Source organism: Cyclopterus lumpus, chromosome 11 (assembly GCF_009769545.1).
Source record: "Cyclopterus lumpus isolate fCycLum1 chromosome 11, fCycLum1.pri, whole genome shotgun sequence".
NCBI classification, from domain to species: domain Eukaryota; kingdom Metazoa; phylum Chordata; class Actinopteri; order Perciformes; family Cyclopteridae; genus Cyclopterus; species Cyclopterus lumpus.
This window is the reverse complement of record NC_046976.1, coordinates 3,857,312-3,883,343: the sequence shown is the minus strand read 5'-3', so window position 1 is coordinate 3,883,343 and position 26,032 is coordinate 3,857,312. Positions and strand designations below refer to the sequence as shown.

At 43.6% G+C, this 26,032-nt stretch overlaps 2 protein-coding genes across 6 annotated transcripts in view; both read left to right on the top strand.

Moving 5' to 3' along the window:
• The first annotated feature begins 14,395 nt into the window (after window positions 1–14,395).
• Window positions 14,396–23,383, top strand: sall3b (spalt-like transcription factor 3b). Its single transcript, XM_034545375.1, has 4 exons — window positions 14,396–14,477; window positions 18,697–21,633; window positions 21,758–22,095; window positions 22,991–23,383. The coding sequence occupies exons 1-4, from the start codon at window positions 14,396–14,398 to the stop codon at window positions 23,381–23,383; spliced, it is 3,750 nt and encodes a 1,249-aa protein (XP_034401266.1).
• Window positions 23,384–24,987: 1,604 nt separating this feature from the next.
• atp9b (ATPase phospholipid transporting 9B) overlaps window positions 24,988–26,032 on the top strand; it is a 41,136-nt gene continuing 40,091 nt past the window's right edge. For 2 of the 5 annotated variants that reach the window (XR_004610101.1, XM_034544664.1), the window contains exon 1: window positions 25,024–25,123. Coding sequence is in view for 2 of the 5 variants with exons in the window: in XM_034544664.1 (XP_034400555.1) it covers window positions 25,044–25,123 (80 nt within the window). In the remaining 3 variants the exon portion in view is untranslated. Of the gene's footprint in view, window positions 25,124–25,170; window positions 25,620–26,032 lie in introns of those variants that run through there. The other 3 variants (XM_034544661.1, XM_034544662.1, XM_034544663.1) reach the window with 3 other exon arrangements.

The window sequence follows — 26,032 nt, the reverse complement described above, 5'->3', positions numbered from 1 at the left end:
GTTTAAAGCACAAGTAATACGCATTTGCATTTTCCAAACAACGTGAGTTATGGTCACATTATTCTGGCCCCCTGCTCTCTTTATTTACTGCTCTTTCCCCTTTTTTTCTGGATGAAATAATGAATAAAATCCAGACAGGGAAGAGGACAAAAACGGCCCCATAAAATCAGAAAGTTAAACACGCTCCTAATTGTCATGTGTGACTGAGTGACATTCTCAAATCTCGTCTCGGACTGAATGTTTCACTTTCTCTCCACTCGTCTTTTTTTCTCTCTCTCTCTCTCTCTCTCTCTCCCAGACTGATTTATACACACAACATGTTGCACAATGGGAGCCTTGTTTGCTAAATGGGATAGCCTTAATGGAGACTTATATTTCCAGGATTATATCTGTATTCAGTTGCAAATGATTTGGAGGGGGTGGGGGTGGGGGGGTGTTTCAATACTCTTCCTCTGTCTATGAATAATAGTATCATTTGAATTAAGTGGACACCTGGTGCAGTGGGTAAGGCTCTGAGGCGCGCTGTTGACCCGCCACCACTGCCAACTTCCCTTTTTCCCAGCCTGTCCTTATCCGTCCCTCCGAGCCTCCGATTTCATTCTCCCTCGCACAAAATGCCACACACTTGTAACTTTAGTCTCCCTTCGGCAAGAAACTTTGCTCTCCCCTGAAAGGCGAAGGGGCAGGAGAGGGAGAGAGAGATGAAGGAGAAGAAGAAGAAGAAGAAGAAAAAAAAAACTTTAAGAGAGGGGGAGAAATTCTTATCAATCTCCTCTTAGATTTGGGGCAAAGTCATTTGAAAGCGCGGTGTAACGTTTCAGGGAAAACTTCCAATTAAATACTGTAAAAAAAAAAAGATAAAATAACCGTCTCCCGGAGCTGCCCGGTGCTGGTATTAAAGCCCCCTTTTGTTGATTTATTGTACATTAGCCACTGAGCCATGCAGGGAAGGGGACATTTCAGAGGGGATTCTATTTGTATGCATCCTGCGTCTGCTCCACACACAATCAGGCCTGTATTGCGTTTTGCAAATTTATACCAGGATGTAGGTTTAGAGTGTCCCCCCCACCCCCCCACCCTCTCCCCGGTCTCCCCCCGCCCCCCAGCTCCCCTCCCCTGAAAGAAAAAGAAAGTTTTTCAAGTAAGTGTCTGCTTTCATGAGCACAAGTGATTGAGGCTCACAAACAAAGCGTTGTTTCTAAACTCACAGATGTACAGCCCCGCCGGAGCTTTGTCCTCCGCCCCCGAGAAGCAGTCAGAGATTTTCTATTAGAGCACAACATTGGATTGTTTGGAAATACTTTTTTTTTTTTTTAAGAGTGGACATCCAATAATAACCCAAAAGCTTTCCCAGGCCTGTATTTTTCACCCAGGAGGAGGAAAACGAAAGAAGTCTTTTCTGCCCCAAAAAAAATCATAATAATTAGCCTGCGTCTTTCTTTTTTTCTTTATAAATCTTTCCTCATCGTTTCTCTTTTGTAAAACACAGCGACACACTAACGAGACTCGGAGCTCATTCGGTGAAATGACGACAGGGATTTTTGCCACTTTAAACTTTGTTTAAAAGTGTCGATTTCTATGTTGCTTATGTTTTAAGACACTCCATTTATAGTGGAATAGTAGAATACATCTTTCCACTACAGCTCAGAGGCAAATATTGTGGTTTTAATTCGCTACATTGATATCTTCAATTACTAATTCCTTTTCATATTAAGATTTGACATAAAAAAGTTCAAATAAAACAAATCTTAAATCCCAAACCTGTTTGGCTTGTGACCTCTCAAAAAAAAAGGTTTTAGTGTCTAGTCGAGGTCCCTTGTCATGGTTGAGATGTCTATCAGACATCTCAACCAACTTCTCACTTGGTTTTCATTCAAAATATGAAAATAAAATAAAAATAGAGAAAACACAAATTCATCCAAGGATTCATAATCAGCTCTCGACCCCACCAGGGTCGATCTTGTGACCCTTTTAGAGCGGCCTGACCCTTAGGTTGATAAACACTGGATTACAATACCCAACTGTGTAGAAAGTCCTCACACGTAGCTCCACTACGTAGTACTTTTTATTTTGATACTTTTAAGAACGTTTTACTGGTAATACCATTTTTGAATGAATTGTATTTGCACATTAATATCTCGGTACTTTGAACAACCCGAGTTCCTTAAATAGAGAAATAACGTCCAAGATGGCGCGTCCATTTTCCATTTTGTCTCCTACAAAACGTTCATTCAAACAACGGAGCTCTCCGTCGGGTGTCAAAGGAAACCGATTTTCTCACCAGATTAGTCGCAGTTATCAAAAAGTTTTGAAACGCCGCGTTTGACGTTGTGAGTTGAAAGAAGCCCCCTGCGTGTGCTCTACACCTCCAGGGGAACCCATCTGAAACCTATTGGATGCACGTCAACAGCAAACATTAGGAGAGGGGGCTGCTTCATTATGCACGGAAACCAACTAATTATGCATACACATTAAAATGTGTCTTAAATATGTTATTTATACACAAAGGTTATATATATATATATATATATATATATATATATATATATATATATATATATATATATATATATATATATATATATATATATATATATATATATATATATATATATATATATATATATATATATATATATATATATATAAATAAATAAAGGTTATTCTTTCCTCAGTTTTAGATACAAGTGAGGAGCGTTCTGACAACAGATGTCTAACTTCAAGAAAGTCCTAATGACACACACACACACACACACACACACTCAGGAGGAGATAGAGGAGCACGGTCGTGTTAGAGTTAGATGACAGAGGAACAATTATCCCTCTAATTCTCTGGTCGATGCAGTTATGTCTTGCGTGGTCGATGGACACGCGGTTGTTATCCCTGATCGATGCCGAGACACTTCATAACACATCTGAGCGTGATAGAAGCTGATATCCCGCGCGACACCTCCTGATCCCCATTTAGCTATGATTGCAGGCGTTGGCGTGAATCTGCCGGGCTGGTTATGGATTAGCTACTTTGGCCCCCGAAGTGGCCGCCGCTGATGATGTGATTAAATCAATGATCATCTATCCGAAGGCTCTTTGATGCCGTCTCGTTTGGCCGCACTGTCTGCATAGTGAAGGAAGAAAGGGAGTTTGTAAGTGTGGTGTGACGTTTGAGGGGTCTTGGCAGTTCATTCTTCACCTTGTGAGTGTGTGTGATTGGATCATTTAGACTCAAGGTCCACTTGCTTGCTTTTTCAGGCCTTTCAGCCGCATCTCATTGCCAATGATGTTTGTTTTCTTCCTGTTTTCGTTCAGGGTTTTGAGGTTTGGGTGGTATTTTTTTTTTTTTTAAAGAAGTTTAAGATTCCTGCTTTTTTCCGAATTTCTCTTAAAGGAATTTTGTATTGGGGGTTTGTCATTTTGGACATCTAAGAATGTTAGGGATTGCAATTTTAAGGTATTTCTTTTATGTTTTGATGTATTTTAAGATTTTCATGTTTTTAGTTTGTTTTGTTTAAGATTTTTGGAGAGTCTTCGGGGGCATTTTTGTACATGTTTAAGCATTTTTTATTGAATTTTTTAGGGATAAAATATTCTTCTCCTCAGTGGACTTGAGGGGAAAGTTGACTAAATCTTTGTCATTTCATTGGCTTCACACCCGCAGAGCGTCACGCGACGGCCTCGGCTCTGTCTAGACAACAGGAAATGCAAAATTGCATTTGTTTACAGCCTCGTGGAGCTCAAGGCGAGTGGCGGTTTTTCAAAGTGCAGCAGCCAGCGAGGACGGCGGAGAGCCGGCGAGGAGGCCGCGTTGTGACGGTAGGTAGAAACATTTGTGAGGCAGGTAGGAACATTTACTGGGTTTAATTGAGGCCACTGTTCCTCTCTCTGTAAACACCAGGCCCCGTCAAAAGGTGTCAACGAGGCCCCGGCAGTATCGAGATATTTTTCCGGTTCCGTACGCCCGCAGCCATAATACAAACACATCCCCGATGACAGATCTTGTCAGCTGTCCGGTCGTCTGTCCATCCAGCTATTGATTATCCTTCAGCAGCAGGTCATAAATGACCCGCGATCATCTGGCTGAAAAACATATTCTCAACATCTGACCTGTCACTAGAGATTAATCAAATAAACCATGCCGGCCCGATGGAGCATGACTTTGCAATTATCCGTAACCTGCACCTCCCGTGCTGCCTTTTTATTGCATCATTAATACGCGGCTCGGCGGGTTTCGGTTGCGTTGACTTCGAGGGCTAACGTGCAAAAGCGGATCTTTTAGGAGGACATGCGCATATCGAAGTGCTAACAGAGGTAAAGACAACGTAATGCTGACAAATGACACGCTTACTCTATATGTATATCTTAATTCCAATGGCTCTGATGACGAGTGTAAAAGTTCAGAGAATCTCGAGCTGCCTGGTGCTTGGAAGAAGAAGCTCCGAAGCCAGAGATATATAATAATCATTATTTAATCATAACAAACAAGAGTCATCTGTATACATACACACAGTCCAGGCCCAGACGCGCTCACATGGTTTCGCTTCCACAGTCTCCTGACTTAGCCAACAGTTTCTGTCTGGCGTCACCACGTAAGAGACCAAATTCACGTCTCACAATTAGTTTTATTCGCAGTGCATTCGCTGAGCTAAGCTCCCATTGGTTAGTGGAGGTATTCATGCAAATACCTTTCAGAGACACAGCATGCTACGCTGACCAGCGAATAAGACATAAGGTTCACACCTGAGGGTTAGTTCCATTGGCCACTTCAAAGAATGCCTCAAATCGATAAACTAGCGGGGTCAAAGATCACACTGCCGGTCAAGGACAGGAAGTTCCCCTTCAGAATAAAACCCTATTATCCTGCCTTCAGAATAAAAGCAACATCTCAGGTTTCAATCGGAATCCCTTTTAACTATTGTCTAAACAATAAAACATCCATTCATTCCCATGCATCATACAGTTAATCATTACATTTGTCATTAACAAACAGAATAATAAAACAGTGATCCTCTCTTATGCTTCATAATACATTCCTCATAATATCCCAAATTAATTATCATATCTTTCTTTATGTATTAATTTAAAACATAACCTCTCTTATCTACATGTGCAAGTGTATATAAAATCCACTACAACTCAACACAAGATATTTGTTGACAAAGAGGCGGACGGATGCGTCACCGCAACATCTGCTCTGGTGGCGCATCCTGAACCTGAACTGTTTAATACTGTATATCTGCAATTATTGACATCCAGAAATCTAGTCTCCGTTTACAGTCTCACTGTTGAATTAGCTGCTCCTAATTTTAGTTTTAGGAAGCAAACACTGCTTCAATTGTGAGTCCGGTGAGGACCAGCAGAGGCTGATTAAACCACGAGAGCCGCTCAATTGGGTTACCTCCCTGATGAATCCGCTCCTGTGGGCCACAATGTCCCAAACATATCTGTAACGTCCACGAGTGCCGGCTCTCCGTGCCGCGGCTACGACGAGCGAAGCAGAAGACAAAAAAGAAACGGTCGCCTGTTGTGGTAGGCCTGAGCCCGAATGGGAGACCAGCAGCAGTCACCGTAACCCTGGGAATGTGTGCCATCCTGCATGATACACATCAGTGATGTGCTCCAGGCCTCAGACTGTTACTCACAGGAAGTCCCTGTTTGAGTGGGTTTACACAGATGGGGACCATTCTTAGTCAACATTCACATAAAAATGAGTCTGGGCCCTTTTTTTTCTTCTTTCTTTCTTCTTGCTGGCCTCCTTTTCATTGTGTGTGGTGGAGACTTTTGCTGTTTTACTGGGCGGGAGACGACACCTTTATTTGTTTGAGAGCTTTAAACATTCACGAGGATTCGCAACTTCACACGGCCACGAGTAAGCTCGGCCTCGTCCTTCAAGTCTTCACAAAAGGCTCTGGATCTTTTTGTTTTTACACGTCTGGGAGTTTTGGGAGCAATTCTTTAAGCCTACCATCATGTATGACAGACAACCGGGGCCCCTCTCTTCGGCGTGGCGCTCCTGACCATACCGGAGCCCTGAGAGGTGAGTGGAAGGCTATAAACCGGACTACATTGTGTCCTAATCTGTCTGTCTATCTTGATTTCTCTCCTGTGTTTAGGACTTGAGTACAGGGGAAGAGCAAAAAGAAGTGTTGCAGGATAAGCTTTCTATACTACTTAAAACAATTCAAAAAAGGTTTTGGCTCGAGATATGTTTTACTTTTGTAATACTATTTAGAACATGGGACAGTGGTGCACTTCAATATATTGTGGCTAAAATTAGTATTACAACAATAAACAGATTTATTCAAATTAACCTCTCCCAAACCTTTTTTTTTTTACCGGTTTTCACCAATTGAAAAAATATTGTACTAAGAAACATTATCCAGGTCAAACTTTTTTCCCCCTTTACCATTGAATTATTATTTTTTTAAGTCATAAAGGACAGAAAATAAAATGGATCACCAGATTTTGTCCTCCCAGGGCTTCCGTACGACTCATGTAGCCCGCGGTTCCCAGCAGTTATTGGCCTTCTGGTCTGGGTTATGATGAAACTCTGTTTCACCTGATGCTTCAGGATGAGTTTCCTCATCGTCTATCTCCTAATGAGAGCCACGGTGGACCAGGAGGCTTGAACACCCTCACATATGTTGCTTTAACGTGCCGAAGAGGCCTGCAGGCCTCCGCTCACAGCTTCAGTGTGTCCGAGCCGCTGGTGGTAAAAGTATTCATAACAATGCCACATTATGCTGTGAGTTGATATTATGGTTATATTTAAAATGTTTGTCTGCTCAATAATGAGTCAAAAGTACAGTTACCCATGACATGTTATCAGGTAGAAGTAGAAAGTTAGAGGAAAATAGTAACGCTATCCATAATAATAGTATTGTGTAGGAATGTATACAGCATTTAAGGGACTCTCAACGTTTTTTTTAAAAACAGATCTTTAAGAATTTTAGGATATTTACATTTTTAAGGAACTATTTGAAAGGATTTTTTAAAAATGCTGTTTGGTGTCAAATGTAAAATCTTGAACTTGTTGACTTCTTTTGTGACAGCGTTTGATCAGCGATATTTCATTTGACCTACTTTTTTCTGATCAGTGGACCAAAAGAGAACAACACATGTTATCATTTAAACTAAATCTTTGTATCATTTCAACTAATTTACAAACATTTTACTCCAGTAAAGTACCTGAACATTGTACTTCGATAGAGCACTTGAGTCCTCGTACTTAATGTCACACGGTGCTGCTGCTGCAAGTCCCATTTAGGTACAAAAAACATAATCCGTTGTTAGCGGATTCCTACCTTGAATATAAAAGCATTTTGTTTTCCAGATTATGCGAATGCAAAATAGCTTGTTTGTCGGAGTTGATATGAAATGCTGTTTCTGTTAATGCTGGAGTCGAAACAAAGAGCTACCTGTGGCTAGTCTGCTTTGTTAGTCAGCCCTGAAAAGACCTCATCCTTCCACTTTGATCTGGAAACACCTATTCTTATTCGAGACATTTGTGCTGTCTAATTGTTCCGGGGATGAGAAAGAGGCGTCCTGCTGGCACATTCAAGGCGATCTCCTCTTTGTTTTAGGAAATCTATTGCATGGAAATTCCCTCTGCATTTGAAATGGGACGCTTTGAGCTAAAATGCCTCCACTAAATCTGGTGAAAACTGTCACCACAGGCTCTGGTGTATTTCATGTAAAGGGGGCGACTGCATATGATTGTAGTTTTTACCTCTACCGGCCTCAGATGTTATACTCGCTCAAAGGTTGTAATTAACTACTGTTTTATGACAGCCATTGTTGTAATTGGCACGCAAGTTTGTAAGAAGGAATCATTTCCTTAACCCCTCCCCCCTGAAATTTGCAGCTTTTTCTTCTTCGCCGTTAGGTTCGTTGTCATGGACGCTCGCACGTCAACAAAGTCCCAAACACATCATTATGGAGCTTTTATGTGTCAGAGAAACAGCAGCGGAAGACGTGTTTTAATCTGCGTCCCTAGTTCTCCCCAGCTGCTCTAAATGGAGAGATTATCTCAACACCTCCACCACAAGTTTCCTCAAACAACAAAAAAAGAACCCGGGCCCTGTGCAGCGAAGATATTTACACCGCTGCGATATTATCCCACACTTTTAGAAACAAGTTGAATTTTCATCCATTTCTTTCCGCCTCAGCCAATTCCCCCCTCCCCTTCCTCATCCCAGTCCGCCGGTATCATCAGCTTGCTCATTTACGGCTCGAAGGCGATCCTGACACCCGGGACGTCACGTGAGACCGTGAAGGACAGGAGGCAATAAGTCGGGAGAATAGCGGCAATCTTCGGGAAAGTTCTCCATTCACTCTCACTCCCGTAGTTCTCTGTCCTCTTATCCAGCCTTGAAGATAAAGAAGAAGAAAAATCAATACAGAAACACAGTGTGAGATAAAAGCGGAGAGGTTTTGTTGGGGGGGAGCCGAGCCAAGTTGGGTGTAGTGAATTAAAGCGATCAGAAATTTCCCGGCCACTCAGCCCCTCGGTCTACATAACCTAACAGCCCTGTCTCGGGACTGTCGATCACTCCCCGCTCTCCGCTCAATCCCTCTTTGTTCACTTTTGATTTCTTTTTGGTCTATTCCCCGTTTGCTTTGTGTTTTGGGATGAAGGACCTGCTCCCCATTCAGCTGCAATAACTGCTGAGTGAAGGTTTTGGATATTGCGAGGGGGCCCGTCTGAGCTTCCATACCGCCGTTGACATGTGCCGGCCTCTCTGGAGGGACGTGAGGACGCACTGGAGGGAGCCGTCCCTTTGTTTTTAGGCGTGGTTCGCTCTGTGGACGTGTCGGTCGGACCACTTTGGTTCAGACTGAACGATCTCAACGTCTATTGGATGGATGGCCAGGATTTGTTCGTGCAGACATTCGTGGTCCCCAGAGTATGAATTATTTTGACGTTGCTGATCTTCTGACTTTTCCTCGAGAACCACAAGCAGTTTTTAAGTGAACTGTCTTGACAACTACTGGATAGATTGCCATGACATCATGTACAGACATTCATGGTCGCCAGAGGACGAATCCATCTTACTTTGCTTCTCTAGCGCCACGATGAGGTTCACTTTTGAGTGAAACGTCCCAACCACCAGGCCTATTAAATAGGTTAGCATGAAATTTAGCGCACGTTCATGTTCCCTTTGGGATGAACAAAAGATGGATGATGATCACCTGCTTTTTCTTTAGCACCATTATCTGGTCAAATGTTTTCTTTGTCTAACGCTTGACAGGTGTTGAAAGCTAAATAGCAAGCATTATCTTAAACAAGTCTTCCACTGACTAAATCTGTGGCTGATTCGAAGATGGTGACCCAAATTCAATTCCTATCCTCCCACATTTTAAAGTATATTTGAACTTGTTGTGAAACAGCCTCAATATGACAGCATATCCGGCCATAAGCAGAGCAGAGTGGCCCCGCCGGCCCCCGCTGGGAGCCATCGCCAACACCACCAGGCGAGATTGCTGAGCCCACTGGAGGGAAGGGAGGCACGGGAGAACCAGAACCGGGACTTGCCATAGCAGACCCTGCTGCAGTATAATAAGAGGTTTTCTAAAGGGACTCTGATGCTTGAAAACACTACCACCTTTGTCCACTGGGATCGCCAAAGTCAGCACAAAATGAAAGTCATCGTAACTTTTGAGTATCTTGGTATTGTCTTATACATAGTAATGCGTTTGAATGAATTATAAGTACTTACAGAAATCTGCAAAGGGAAACATTCACCATTGAAACTATCATACTTTGACATCTGTGTGTTATTATTGCCCTTGAGAGCCTGTTATCCCGCTAATGTTAGCATGTAGCCCAAACACTGCCGTGCCTACCGTGAGTATAGCCTCACAGCGCTGCAAGCTAGAGTGTCTTAGTCTTGTTTTACCTGCTTCTTGTTCACATATATATATATATATATATATATATATATATATATATATATATATATATATATCCACCCTCGTGCCCTCTGTCTCTCAGGTCTCCACTCCTTCACCTCCTCAGGTACCAGATCACACCGACATCTGATGAGCTGTGGCAGACATCAGGGTCACATGCGATGCTCTGCAGGACGTATTTCAAAAAGGTTGAGGTCATATTTCACCGTTTCAGGGCTGAGGCCCGGTCATGTATTAATTAAAATCCAAATACCCTGTATTGATTGTGTTATCAGGCTAGTGCAGCCTGGGCACGGCGTATTGATCCGGCCTGTGATTTATGATCATTTTCGAGAAAAAATCCTTTTGTGTGACTATATGAGGAAACAGAGCTTGAGTGAGTGTAATTCTTTTAGATCTATTAAGTAGCACGGGGCTGGTAATGGTGGGCTAGACTGACTGCCACCCTGAAGCCCCCCGGAAGAGAGATATTTTTCAACGAAACAATAGTTATGATCCAGATGGTTTCATTGAAACGTAAATCAAATGAGGCAGCAGGCTCTACATGGTTATGTGTTACAAAGGGAGGCTGCACTTCTTACTGTTGGATACTTCTAATCATCGGATGTGAATACATTTCTTTCCCTAAATATACTTTAAAAGGTTAGCTCATTCAATTCTCATGGAGCACATTGTTCTCTCATCAACCCATTTATATATTTCAAAATGTTACGTGCCCTGGTTTTGCAGAATGTCTACGTTTTTGCATCGATCAGAGCAAGTGATGCTTAACGAGCGTTGCACAATCCACTAATATTCAAAGTATCATGGTATAATAACGAGGAGGTCTTGTGGATGGGTGGGAGGGATGATGGATGAGTCAAACAAACTCAGGACTTTCACCCAGGAGACCTCTGATTATGTCCCATGTTGAATTGTGACTTGAAAAGGACACTTCCGATGTAGTGTTACGTAAGAGAGATTGGCTAACGGTCTGGATTACATCCAATCAAAAATATTGGAGAGAAAAAATCCTATCCCAAGATTTTTTTTTTTATCTGTGACCGCTATTGTAAAGTAGAGGGAGTGACTGGTAAAAAAAAAAATGTAAAGCAAACATTAGCTGGCAGATTGATGGGCCACAAACTCTCATGCCCATCCACCACCCGGACAGCCACACCCATTCATTCTGCCTCACCAAGGGCACAGCACCAATTCATACGGCGACACCAACATGTATATAATTTCTACAGATACTTGGTTGGCTCAAAGTACTAAAAAATGGCATTTGAAGAGGTTGCCAACAAGATGTCTTTCCGAAACAGAGCGGATGAGACTGGGTTGGTAACACAACCAATGTTCTTTGTCAAAGCAGCCGGTCCCTTTTCTTCACCCTCAAAGTTTCTTCAGCATTTGAAAATTGATTTGATTCCACACTGTCTGATAATGTCACATATATACTGTACCAGGCCGATGGAATATTCTGGAAAAATATCCGAGCTTGTGCATAATTTTATACACGTTTCCTCTCAATTCAATCTCACATATTTGTTTAGGGTCTCCACTAGAATTTAGAATAAGGTTCCTGGGGTTTGAACAACCTTTGGCTGCACAGCACCGGCCGTTAGCTTGTCATATCTCCATCGGAGGCCCTGCTGCATTCAGCTGCTCTTAACAGACATTTACTCTTTATCTGGATTTATACCGCTCCAATATTCTGTATTCTGCGGAATCCAAATTGTCACTTATAGAGAATACTTCCTTAAACTAAAACTTAAACTAAATATATGTTTAACCTCAGGACTAAGCCTGTAAACGGACTATTGCATGGGGTTTGATGAGATTAAATGACACATATTTGTATGAATTGCTGTAACTCCGTGAAGCCCTGCGTGCAATCCCCATTTAATAATCAGCTTTTATGTGGACTTGATTTGTGTTACAGCAGAGTTACATTTCTAGTGGAAATGAGGTGTGGAAATAGTTTGCCATGGATAATGATCACTTACAGCAACTTTTATTTTGAAATGTAGCCTCATTATGTCAGATCCCATGGCATATACTGGATGTAATATTGGGTTGAAAAAAGCATTTGTGGTTTATTTATTATTATTTGTAAAAATATCAAATAAAAAGAACATCGCTTAAGATCACATTTATATTCCCTTGAAAATAAGAGATTTAGGTCATTTAGTCTGGTTATGATTAAATAGCATAACTGGAAGGCTTATGGTTAGTCATTTCCAAAACAAACCAACAAAGCACCCACATTCTTTCCTGTAAAAGCCTCCTGTAGGATTCATGACCCCAGTATTTCTAAGTTCCTGGATATGACCCTGTGTATATGGTAATCTAGTGCAACGACTCGGCTAGAACCGCCTCATAATTAACTGGAGAGTTGAACCATTTAACAATTTGAGCTTCACAGCGGTAGCTTTTGTTGCATGTTAATTCTGGTGTTTAGTGCCCCGGGTCTTTTTTTGTATCTAGTATCACTCGTCATGTTGGCTGGCGTAACTTGATGTATTAAATTACTTGCCGCAACACTTTGATGAACTGAAGCGTAATTTAGTCTTGAATATGTATTAATGTATTGAACTTGACCCGACCCCTTCAGATACAAATCTGTCACTCATCACACTAAACCATACAAATTGCTATACAGTTGTTCCTCTTAACAGATGTTGCAGATAATTAAATTCAAGTGGGGCTCTTCGGGCGGCGTCAGTGCAGGCCAAGTTAGAATCTGGAAGAGATCATGGTCAAGTAGTTGCTAGTTTGATTTTGTGTGCCGACACTGGTTACAGAGAATCAATATCGAATCAAGGGTGGGGTGGGGTTTGAGTTTCCAGATAAGCCCTCTCTTGGCCACTCTGGCTATTCATCATAAGTCTGTAGCAACCTGATAGGTCAGGAGAAATGATATTCCAGCAGGAGCAGTGGGGCCTCCTTATCTCTCCATAGCAGGGGAACAGCGGACACACCGATCAATACCAGGCTGTTGTGTAGTACTTGCAATTATCAACAGCTGATTCTGTCCTCCCCCAGCTGCATCTTTTAATACCACATAATTACAAGTTTTGGGACAATGCCTGGTGAAAAGGGATTACGGCTCTGGTGAAGTATGCCGCGTTCCTCTCTCGCCGTTTGAAACCGCTACAGTCTGTGGAAGAGCGGGGATCAAACCATAACACGGAAACACTGATTTTATGATGCACTTCACACGCTGTTACAACGCGCTGGACTCTTGGTGAAAGCTGCAGTGACAGTTTTAACTGAAAGCTGTGAGTTGGAGGTCTGAATGGCAACAAACAACCAAAAAGTTCAACAAAAGAAACTACAAAAATGAAGCTCTCATTTTACCCGTCTCATTAAAAAGACCCCGGTCGGTTTGCCCTCCTCGCATCTCTGATCATCAAAGAAAAGAGTTCTTTTTCCAACTTCGAGGAATTGTTTCAGTCCATTATGGCGCCAGCATTGTGGGAGGTCGTAACCAATGAAGCAGGGCTCCAACACCTCCTGTGGCATCCTGGCAGTAGCCTATCGCAGGCGGCTGAAGGACATCTAATGATGGACCGGAGGCGGAGGCAACGGGGAGAGCGCCGGTGCCTCGGATAAACCGGGGGAGTCTCACTTCCGACAGCCGCCGGTTTCAGATCGGACCTGTCTGCGACCGGAGCGAGAGTTACGCACAAAGTTGTGACTTTTACGCACGTGTTTATTCCGCTCTTTTGCGCAGGAATTGGACTTTACGCAGCTTTTGGAGACTCGGCATACAGACTATCCTCCTGTGGAAGGCCACCGGCTCCGTGACGGCTCCCGCTTGTGTGTTACTCAGCTGTCTTGAGTGTGTGTGTGTGTGTGTGTGTGTGTGTGTGTGTGTGTGTGTGTGTGTGTGTGTGTGTGAGAGAGGCGTCAAACGCAAACGGGACGTCCATCCACATCTACAGCGTGAGAAAGTCTCTTTTTACTCATCCGAGAGCGCAAAGAGGAAACTCTCGGAACCCAAACGGACCTCACCGCGATGACAAGCAGGTCGAACCCGAAACGCGCGAGCCACCCACGGTGACTTGATGTCGGACTAAACCATGCCGGAGCTGCTCCGAGAGTTGTGCGTTAAAAAAAAAGGAGAAAAAAAGAAGAAGAAGAAGAAGAAGAAGCAGCAGCAGCGGCGCACCGGACAGGAAGTGAACTAATTATTATTAAAACCCCATCCCTCATTTCCATATCTAGCGTGAGTTGGCTGGACCGCCCCCCCCCCCCCCCCCCCGCCCCCCCGAAGGGCAGCAGCGAGAGTCGTAAAAGCATTATCCTTCCTCCCCATCACAATCACACTGACATGCGCAATCTGCGCACGGGGCATCCGCAGCAGCAGCAGCAGCCGCCGCCGCCGTCCGCTTCATCCAGCGGCCCCCGCTCCTTCCGGAGGGTCCCACGCGCCGCTCGTCGATGAGGAGGCGAGAGAGAGAGAGAGAGAAAGAGAAAGTGAGAGAGAAAGAGAGAGAGCAACATGTCCCGACGCAAGCAAGCCAAGCCGCAGCACCTCCGGCCAGAGGAAGAGGCGACACGGGGCGGACTCCTCCGCGCGAGTGGTAGGCTCCACAGCACTTTCACGGGGCGAAGTTCCGCTGCGTCCCGCGGCTTTGATCTCATAGTGAACTAAAGTGTAAATACTCGGGATTCAGGTCGCTTTACTTCTTGTTTTTTTACCCGACTCTAACATTATTGTTGTGATTTAAAAAAAAAAAAAAATGTTTACATTATTTCACGTTTTGAAGTCGAAACATTTTCTTTTGTATTGTTTATTTGTTTTAATGTTTCGGTCACAAGAAGAGAATTAAATAGAATTGTAATTCGTTTTTTTTAAATGTTTGTAAAACAAATATTAATCCAGATCCAAATGTATTGGCTGAAGTGCTGACAGCAGGCTGCACAAAACTATTTAATTAAATTGTTTTTAAATTGTTTTTGAGGGTGATAAGTAGAAACAGGGCCTGTTGTAAACTACTGATACATCCACCAAAACACAGAATAAACCCACAAGGCCAATAATGACTTGTTAAAGGGTTATTATTTGTTATTCTGGCTCGAGGCCTTCCTGTCAACTACTACAACTTTTAGTTTTTATTGAGGAGAAAACCATCTCAAATAAAACCATGGCTTTGATGAAATTACTTGTTATGTGTGATCATCATAATGTATTCACATGTATTTTACTGTTAATTCTTAACACAACATTTCTGTACAGTCTTATTCTGTACTATTTCCTATACGATGAAACAACCAAAAGAGATTAGATTAAATGGTTAAATGGAGTGCATTAAAATAAACAGTCAGCCTTGTATTATTTGTAACTAGATCTCACTTCTTTATCATATTTCCAGCCTTTGTTTTAGTACACCAGAAGCCTAAAATCATTTCTAATATTTTCATATTCAATGAAACAATTACATTTTCTTCTCATGTAAGTAAAACAAAAGCCTTTTAATCAACACTTAACAGCTGAGCAGTAACTCACACCGGCACCAGTATTTAAATAATTAGATTAACCTTTACACTGTCGGAAACAGGTCCATTCTAAAAGTGACAGTATTTTAAATTGAGTTTGGCCTGCGCTCCTTAAACTCGACGCTTTGAGAGAATGGCTCGTGCTACCTGGCTTTGACTGACAGTCCATGAGTCGGTGGGGAAATTAAATCAAATGTTAAATGGTTCATTTGATTCATGTGTTTTATTTATACCATTATCGACCTTGTTCCTCATTTACAGCAACATTCTCAAAAGCAAAAAGGCCTGAAAACCAAATCCAGGCATTCATTTAAATCACCTCCACCGCAGCACTTGCTCATATGTTTGTCCGAGATTTATTTATTATTATTATTATTATTATTATTATTTGTGGCTGTGAGAAGATGTCGAGTGTAAAAGAGGCCCTCCTCTCTCGGGCCCTCCCTCCCTTAACCTTTGTCAGCCTCACCCTGCGAGGGGCAAGTGCTCCGTGTCTGGATCATAATACAATTAGTACATGCGAACCACTGACCTCTGCGGCCTCGGAGGTCACACCCTGAGAGGCAGAGACTGAGCAGAGCCTGTTCGCTTTTCAGCTGCAGACCCCCCCCCCCCCCACTCTCTCCCCCTTTCATCTCCAAACCACACAGCAAGAAAACAAGACAAAATCTGTTTTATGCTCGACGTTGTGGATGGATTGACCGAGGGTGACATTTCTGTCGGCGTTATTGTATTTGGAAATATACTCGGAGCTTTAAATCAAAGCTGATCTTTGCTTTGCTTTTACTGGAAGTAAATGTTACGGAGCGCAGACGAAAACCCAGAGCGAAGACAGTGGAAGTGTTTTGGCTCCTGTGTTTGCTGAATCGCCTCGGTGATCCTCAGACCACCCACATGGCGAGCCAGTCGCTCTGATTATTTACCTTTTATACGAGTTTGACTTTCAAGCTGATTCCACCCACTCGGCTGTGGTTACCCTCTTCTTTTGTCAACTGAAAGACAACTGATTTGAACACATTTCTTTATTATCTCAGATATGAGACAGTTGTAAGCTAAAGCCTGTAATGTATTGGGGGCAGACACGACAGGTGAGCAAAGTGAAATAGTTCATAGACATCGCCATGAAACTTTCCCCGTTGATGACAAGTTTTATGAAATGTAATGGCTAAATATGCAAATTAGTTATTTTATTTTAATTATCTTATATAATGTGCTTATTCTCATAATTTTCCAGAACAGAAATCTGAACATTTATTAAAGGCCATGTTCAGAATTATTGTTTAATGTTGTTGTATTAGGGTTAGTTTTTCACAGAGGGAAGTTTAAATAATTGAACCATTATTGAATAATAATTTTTAATATATCAAAAAATACTGCCAAAATCAATTTTTGACATTTTCTAATAAAATGTTGTATAAATGAGGCTGTTAATGATATGAGAACGCACCCCTCTGTAATAACATTCAGAATATAGAGAGGAAGGAACGTGTACCGTTTGGTGGATGTTAGAGCTGCTGAAGTAGAGAAAGAAACTAATTTAGAGAAAACGGCCTTTATTATCTTTAAAAGCCGTTTTCTCGAAAATGACTTTTTTCTCAGACTATATTGTAAAAATAATATACATTTTAAAAACACAACAGGTGAATAGGGTAATAATAAATATATAATAGATATCATCATGACATTTCCCCAGTTGGTTACGCATACTAAGATAATTGTTTTTTAGTCTCAGAAGTTTTCTGAGAAGTTATGTTTAAATATGTAATGAGGTATTATCTCATGCTTACTCTCGGGGTATTTTAGGAGAAATTTTGATGAAAAAAAAAAAAGTAGAAAAGTTCTCTTTCCCCTGATCTGAAAGATGAAATAAAAGCAAAATATACACAAATTAAATAATTGACCAGAGCATGAAAACACAATATTTGTTCCTGTAGTGTCCGGCCTTAACAAACATATACTCATCAACACAGACACCAGGGTCGGTTAAGTGTACTGGTGTAGTTACACCAGACTTCCCAGTCTGTATTTAGCTTGAGCACACTGGGACTCATTCGTTCAGGTGGTGAAACACACTGATAACCGGAATGTATTGACTGCTTTGGAAACACACACACACACATACGCACACACACACACACACACACACACACACATAAACACACACACACACATACACACAAACATTCATATTAAACAAAGACGTGCTCGTTAAAATTGTCCACATGCACCGTGTTTAAGAACAAAGGTGCAGCACATGTGTTGGCCACACACACACACACACACACTATATTTAATTATGTAGCAGAAAGAAAATTACTAGTATTTTCATGTTGCAAACAAAAGATGTTGAATGAAAAATAAATCTTAATTGCATATTCAAACCTAAACCTCACAATATCTTTGCACTTCTGGTACTTTTTTAAAATTGTTAATTTCATTGAATTTGTCGTGGGGAAGCCCGAGTGTATGTAACAATAATGCACTATTGATTTCCCCAAATCTTTCCATCTGGTATTGCTGTCTGTTTCCTAATGGGGCAAAGCCTGAGCAGATGAACAGGGATTATATGTATCACATCCTCAAGATCTTCTGTCAAACAGAGGCACGCAAGATTTATAAGTGTGTTAGATATGTGAGGTGTTGTATGGATTTTTTTTTTCTTTCCCATTTTAACCAATAATTTGATTTAAAACAGTGGATTGATATCCCAAAATAATCAAATGGCTGTGATCCACTCCATTAAAAACACTTGAGTCACAGGGAAGTGTTTTACAGTTAAATTAGCGATCAACTTTACAAACATGTTCTTTTTTTTAACAAAATGTGGAAAGCGCTATTTTTGTGACACATTACTGAATGTATAAATGCATGGGGGGGGGGGGGGGGGGAATCAAAGTGGGATTTCATTATCTGTCTGAATGCACAATCGAGAGGCCAGATAACTTTGTTGAACTTTATTGATTTTTCAGGGGGAGATTATTAACATCTGCAAACAGGGGGATGGAGTTTGAAACCTAGTTATGTTATTGTGGGGCACGTTAAATTTGAATGTTTTCTTTAACATCAAATGGTCCGTTTCTAGATGCATAACCTTTTTGTAATTCAGCTTGACATTTTTGTTTCCTTTGGACACTTTGGGATCTCTTGTGGAACAATGCTTGTCCACACAACACGAGTTGGGGAAAGATGGACTTGCTGCTCTGTGTCGGGGAGTAATTACAATGTAATGAAGGGAAATGTGTCCCTCTGGTGAAATCAGGACGATAAACCATCAATCAAATATGTATTTTCTTTTGCCTTCAGGTATCATGGAGGGCATGGAGAGAGAGGAGATCGATGGACGGCGCCACAGCAGCGAGGACACATACATCTGTGACAAATGCTGTGCTGAGTTCTTCACTTGGACTAAACTGAGTGAACATCAGAAAGTCTGCACTGAGGAACCTTTGGTGCTGATAGTGAAGGGCGACGACGGGATGCCAGCTCCCGAGGAATCTCCCGTCGGACCCTCTCCGGTTCCCAGTGGGGCGTTCAGTGACTCGTCCGTGGACTCGGCCACGGACGGCAGCTTTGAGCTGCGGGAGACGCTGACGAACGACAACGTCAGTCTGGATAATTTAAAGGACGGCGTGGAGCGTGATGAGGCCATGGAGCTCGAGCGGGACAAATACGTGACGACCTCCAGCCCCCGGCCTCCAGATGCAGCCGAGTCTGGCGGCCCCAGCGTGCCGAGCACAAACGTGACGCTGGAGATCCTCCACAGCACCAGGGTGGCCGTCGCTCAGTTCTCCCAGGGGATCGGCGCCGGTGGCACCGCGGGGAAGGCGGCTACGACGGCAATCCCGGTGATCCTGGAGCACCTGCTGGCTCTGCAGCAGCAACAGGTCCACCAGCTGCAGCTCATCGAGCAGATCTGCAGCCAGGTCGCCATCATGAACCGACAGCCAACCCAGGTGGCTCTAAACCCGGTCTCCAGATCTCTGTCTCTGGCACCGAACCCTTTCCCTTCTCAAGGCATCGCTCCTCCTCCCATCCTGCCGCTGTCGGGAACGATGCCCTCTGCCGTCAATGGGCAGGCCGCGGTTTCTCTGTCCTCCATGCTCGAGAAATCATACGGCCTACCCTCACAAACTGTATGCGGCCAGTCCACCTTTAGAGATGTGACATGTACCTCAGCTCCGTCGGAAAATTCAACCCCGCCGCTCTCCAGCTGCAGGAGCGGCACGTTACTGCCTCCTTACGCAGGCTCGCACACCGGCAGCATGAGCTGTCCTCAGACACTGAGCTCCTCCAGCCCGCTCCGCCTGGGGCAGAGCGGCCTCCTCAGCTCATCCTCCAGCTTCCCATTTCTACCTCAGAGCCCCCCCAACGGCGTCATTTTCCCCAATCCCTTAGCGAGCATCGCCGCCACAGCCAACGCACTTGACCCCCTCGCTGCCCTGATGAAGCACAGGAAGGGCAAGCTGCCCAGCGTTCCCTTGTTCGAAACTAAGCCCAGCCCAGAGGAGCCCTTCTTCAAGCATAAATGCAGGTTCTGTGCCAAAGTGTTTGGCAGCGACAGCGCTCTGCAGATCCACCTGCGCTCCCATACAGGAGAGCGGCCCTTCAAGTGCAACATCTGCGGAAATCGCTTCTCCACAAAAGGGAACTTAAAGGTGCACTTCCAGAGGCATAAAGAGAAGTATCCTCACGTTCAGATGAACCCTTACCCGGTGCCAGAGTATCTGGACAATGTGCCAACAAGTTCTGGGATTCCCTACGGAATGTCCTTCCCTGCAGAAAAACCCGCCTCTTCATGGCTGGAGAGCAAACCTGTTGTAGCCACTCTGCCGGCCACCATGGGCCTTCCGCTTTCCTCCACTATTACCAGCATCGGCGGCTCAAATGACCCTATAAGCGTAACACCATCCGTTAAATCTCCCTACCAGCCAGCTCTTGGTGAATGTGTATCTTTGTCACCCAACCACAGGGGCAGCGAGGCTCATCTCTCTCCTGTTTCACCGTCTCCAAAGTCCCATCGTGAGACAGAAGCGTCCAATATACTGCAAACAGAGGGGGTGCACCTGCCCCAGAACTGCTCCCTGAGACCGAGAGTCAACCCAGTAACAGAGGCAACCAGCACAACGATCCCGTCCTTGGCCATCACGCCTGAACTCGTCCCCTCGGCGTCCCCTGTCTCCCACTCCCCGGCCCTCTCGTTCAGCTCTGACGAAGCTAAATTCCCAACCGGTGGCTTCCTGGACTTTATGCAAACATCCGAAACCTCAAAACTCCAGCAGCTGGTGGAGAACATCGACAAAAAGATCACAGATCCCAACCAGTGCGTCCTCTGTCATCGCGTCCTCAGCTGTCAGAGTGCGCTGAAGATGCACTACCGCATTCACACCGGCGAGAGGCCCTACAAATGCAAAGTGTGTGGCAGGGCTTTCACCACCAAGGGCAACCTGAAGACGCACGTCAGTGTGCACCGAGAAGATGCCCCCGTTCAGGTGCAACACTCGTGTCCCATTTGCCAGAAGAAGTTCACCAACGCCGTTGTCCTCCAGCAGCATATCCGTATGCACATGGTGGGGCAGATTCCGGACTCCACCCTGGTGGACGGGCTCCAGGAGATGGACGGCGACGCCTCCCTCAACGAGAGGAGCTTCGACAGCCTCAGCAGCAACGACAATGACCTCATTGATGACATCTCAATGGAGGATGACGACGAGGACGAGGAAGAGGAGGTAGAAAACATGGAGGAGGTTGTAAATCCATCCAAACCCTTGATCTTTGAATGTAATTCTCCTCCTAAGTCCACCAGCATTGTTTCGAGTATCGCCGCACTGGAGAACCAAATGAGGATGATTGATTCCACTTTAAGCCTAAACCACTCCTTCGGCATAAAACCCCTGACAAATGGTTTCAATGACAGCGGCGAGCACTACATTAAATGCTCGCTATCGGAGAAAAGGCCAGAGTATTGCAGCCCGAATGTTTCGGAGTCCTCCTGTTCCCCTCGTGTATCAGGGTCCCCAGTGCAAAGCAGTTCAGAGGGCGTGACCATGAAATCCTCTGCAGTGAGCAGCAACAGGCCAGAGCCCCAAGAGCCTTTGGCGGCATCGGTGAAGAGAGAGCAATCGGAGTCTCCTACCTCTGCATCAGCAGCGGCCCAAGAGCTGAGAGGAATACAGGCCAGCAAGCTCTGTGTGAAAGAGGAGACTCCTTATTGTATGTCGTTCCGGCTGAGCAGAGAAAGAGGTACTTTAACCCTGTTGTGCTACTTAAGTAAGAATTGACGCGGCCTGCTGAAGTTCATTCAATGTGTTGTTTTGAGGATGTCAATGATGTTACATTCTAAAGGGAGGAAAACTTTAATTTTCAGCTGCAGGTCACAGCATTCCCAGCCTGGTTTCCAGCACGTCGTCGGGCCTGATAAAAGCCGAGATGAACGGTCACCAACTCAACCCGTCCGAAGGGCAGCACCCACCATTCAGCGTGCACATCCCCCCGGCCTACCAGTCAGTCGGCAGCCCGGGGATGGCCTCCCTGCTCGGCCCCGCGCCTCCCCGGCGAACGCCGAAGCAGCACAACTGCAACGCCTGCGGGAAGAACTTCTCGTCAGCCAGCGCTCTGCAGATCCACGAGCGCACGCACACCGGAGAGAAACCGTTCGTGTGCTCTATCTGCGGCAGAGCTTTCACCACGAAAGGCAATCTGAAGGTAGATAAAGATGTTTTTTTGTGCTGTCTGGATTCAAGCTGATGGATATATTTAGTGGTATAGTGGTAAATAATAAATGAATCATTAATAGGTTTAGTGGGTGTATTTCTGCGTTGCGTTGTATTGTGGATTAGACCACACCTCCTGGAAATGTCCTTCAGTATTCACATGTTGTCTCGCATTAAAAGCGTTCCGTGTCTTCCCAGGGAAAAAGTCCAGAAGGAAAAGAGAAAGTAAAGCACGTTTGTGAATTTAAACTGCCGTTAAACTTCCTTTTGAAACACAGAACCCTTTTATCAGAAATTTTACAACATATAGATCTAGATAACTAAAGCAAAAAAGGTCTTTCCAAATCTATATGATTATTTTCCCACATCTTTAGTGTGTCAGCTATTCACCACAATTGTCTAAAAACAGGGCTGCAATTTACAATTATTTTTCTCTTATTGATTAGTTTGCTGGTTATGTTAGACATGTTATTGTTTTATTGTCATCAAATATCAGAAAATAATTTAAAAAATAATTTCTCAAAGTGACATTTTCAAATTGTTTGTTTTGTCAAAACCGTCCGGCCAAAACCCGACGATATTTCAGCTCACTATCATATAATAAGACGAAGAATAGCAGAACATCTTTACCTTTGAGAAGATGGAAACCTACAAATATTTGGCATCTTTTTTAATTCTCGCTAATTAATTTTCTTTTGTTTAATGAATCAACTAATCTGATCTTGTAAACACAGATGCCAATGAAAGATCGGTCCAAGTCAAACAAATGGATCTGAAATTCAGTTTGAGTTTTTGTAATTATTTGTTGTAATATCCCGTGCTAAACATGCTCGCCTTTTGAAACAAAAGCATCCACCAAATCTAACATCTTTGCGTGTCGTTTTCAGGTCCATATGGGGACTCACATGTGGAACAACGCACCGGCCAGGAGAGGCCGGCGGCTGTCGGTAGAGAACCCCATGGCCCTGCTGAGCGGGGAGGCGGCGAAGTTCGGAGAGATGTTTCAGAAGGACCTGGCAGCTCGAGCGATGGACGTAGACCCTGGATTTTGGAACCGCTACGCCACGGCCATCGCTAACAGCCTGGCCACCAAGAACAACGAGATCTCAGTGATCCAGAACAGAAGCATCTCTCAGCTGCACCCTCTGACTGCAGGCATGAACAGAGTGAGCGCCGCAGGAAGTCCAATGACCAGTCTAACCAAGACAGGCATGGACCTGGGAAATAATAGGCATTTTTCTATGCTCATCGATGACAGCAACGAAATTGGAATCAATTGAAAAGATGAATGGAGACTTGATACTTATGCAATCTATTATGGACATTAAAATATTTGTAAATCATCTTGTTTGTTCTTATGTATTATATATAGACTTAAAAAAAAACTTTTTATGAATTGAGGTTATTCACATGGGACTATTTTACTTTGCCGTCATTTGTGAATTTTTTTTGTTCTCATAAATAAGTCGGTTAACTTGTACCTGAAAATTCCTACGGTGCTGAGACGTATGGTTGCTCTGAAGAAGGGGACATATGTTCAAATCAATAATGCAAAGAGTCTGTTATCTCCTCCGGACAGCTGCCCAATGCTGCTAGCGGGTGCAAAGCACAAAACATGCTCATTCATACCCACAATTACCAGTTGTGAATGTTGGACCCGAATAAAAACTAGAACAGTCTGTATGTTCAATTCACTTCCTCACTCTGTTTATACACTGAAAAGAGCTGACGTGTCTTGATGTTATTTCACACATTTAATATTGCATACAAAGTTCTGTCGAATAGAAAGTCATTTAATTTAGCTTCAACTGATTTTGCCAACTTAACCTCTTATGCTTACTTATGCTTCATGAAAGCAATTATTTTTTCTGCAAACAACTTCTGCATAAAGTTAAACAGGAGCGGTCAGACATGTACAGACATGCACTCAGAGACAATGTGCATTTGTTAATATGTTTTTTTTGTTGTGTATTTGTTATATTGTATGTTCTTGTTTTAGGCCAGCAGCAATGGTAATACTACTTTTAGTTATAATAATAAGTTTGGGTGCAATCGGTTTTCAGTTTGCAAAAGCAGGAATCCATTTTGCATCATTGTTTTTTCATTTTTTATTCAAATATTCCTTCCCAATTTTTATGATATAAACACATGCCCCTCCTGCTGTTCATCTCAGTGAAGGAATACTCATCCTCACAGCACCAGTTATCGGGAACACATCAGAAAGTGGACGCTTTTCAAGTTTATAAGGAAATTGCAGTTTCTGTTTGGGAGACGCACCAATGGAAAAACTAAATAAGCTGATTTATTTTGAATATTATCTGGTACTAAATGAAAAATAAACAAAGTAAGACAAACATGTTTAGCTTTAGACTTCTTGGTTGGTAAGAATATGGGTGGGTTTAACGAAGGCCTATAACTTGTTTTTCAAACTGTTCTCAACTCAAAGGTTCACTTATACTGCAGTCCACTGTTCCTTCATTACTAAGGATGGGTTAAATGCAGAGATTAATTTCCCCACTGTGGGATTAATAAAGGATACATTATTATATTAGCTTTCAACCGCATCTTACTGTCTTAATCAGCATTCAGCCAATTGGTTATCTGCTTTAAATTCGTTGTCAACGGATAGTTTATGCTGCATTCGTCGATTCTCGGAAAGCGGAAACCCCGTAGTGTTACATTAAATTAAGCCAATTCTGGTAAGAAGCAACATTTGCGGTTTATTTGGCTTGTTTCAGAAATCCGTTGCACAAGCGCTACGTTGTGCTAAGGTGATAGAACAACGGAGAGAACATTTAAAATACACCATTTATGCTATTTATGCCATTTAATCTTAGCGTCACAGTACTTCTCATAGCGAAAGTCATTGTTACAATATTTGGTCAGCGTAAGCGAACGCATCATAAATCGTGACGTCAGGATGTGTACTGCCCAGCCAAGATGGCTGACAGCATCCCGTTAAATCCGGTACGGACGAACTCGAAGCGAATACCGTATTACAGCTCAGCCAGGCTTTCAAGGTATGGAGGGGCGTAGCTAGGCGGTTTTCTTCGGTTGCGTACTAACGACTCAGCCGTTCAACTAACATGTTCACATTCCGCCGCCTCGCACGCTCGCTCGCGGGACGGGGGGGTCGCGTGTTTGTATTCGAGTCGCGGCTGTTAGCTTGTCTTGCTAGGACCGCTGCTGACCGCTCTTTCCTGGTTGACAGCCGCCCGGCTCGCTCACACAACATCACCCGTAGAGCTCAACGTTCGTCTGTCGTTGACTCTGCCTCTACTAGTGAACACCACACACTCCGTAACCGCTCAGTGCGGGTTAGTTAGCGGCGGATATCTGTTGAGCTCTGCCCTGGTTCCCCCTCCTGTCATTTAACTCGCAGTCACATGACGGCTCGTCCGGGTTCAGCAAGTTCGTCACATGCTCCACGAAGTGTTTGTTGTACACTGTAGTCGTCATTCACGTTCAGACTGGACGAGGATGAGCTAATAAAGCCCTCAGGGTCAGGATTGGAAAGTAAGTGAACAAGTTGCATGACCAGGTACTTTTAGACCGAGTAGCAGCTGTGTTACCAATTGACTACAAAGTGTAAGTGTACATGTTTGTGTCTACGCCACCGGAGTTGGCTATGAATATGAGCAGGTCATGTTCATTTACAATGCCACGTTTACACTTGGATAATGAGACTCTCGTAGCACCTGCGCGTTTCTCTATCCCTTTCTCTTGCTCTCAGTAATGAGATTCATGTAACAGTTAATTGGGCCCAGGAGGGGGTCTTGTCTGACCCCACCACCGTGGAGGTCCTTACTGCAGACTGCTGGGTCAGCTACAGAGCAGTGAGTGGTGCTGGTAAAGCCGCACTGATAAAGCTTTTCTAACCGACACAGGAAACAATTGTTGGCAACGACTCTTGTGCTGCCCAGGAGAGC

What these genes read in the sequence shown, in the direction of transcription:
- sall3b (XM_034545375.1), top strand. Translation starts at nt 14,396, where the DNA reads ATGTCCCGACGCAAGCAAGCCAAGCCGCAGCACCTCCGGCCAGAGGAA. An exon ending in CCGGCTGAGCAGAGAAAGAG is followed by an intron (nt 21,634 to 21,757) that starts GTACTTTAACCC and finishes TTTAATTTTCAG; the next exon opens with CTGCAGGTCACAGCATTCCC. An exon ending in CCACGAAAGGCAATCTGAAG is followed by an intron (nt 22,096 to 22,990) that starts GTAGATAAAGAT and finishes TGTCGTTTTCAG; the next exon opens with GTCCATATGGGGACTCACAT.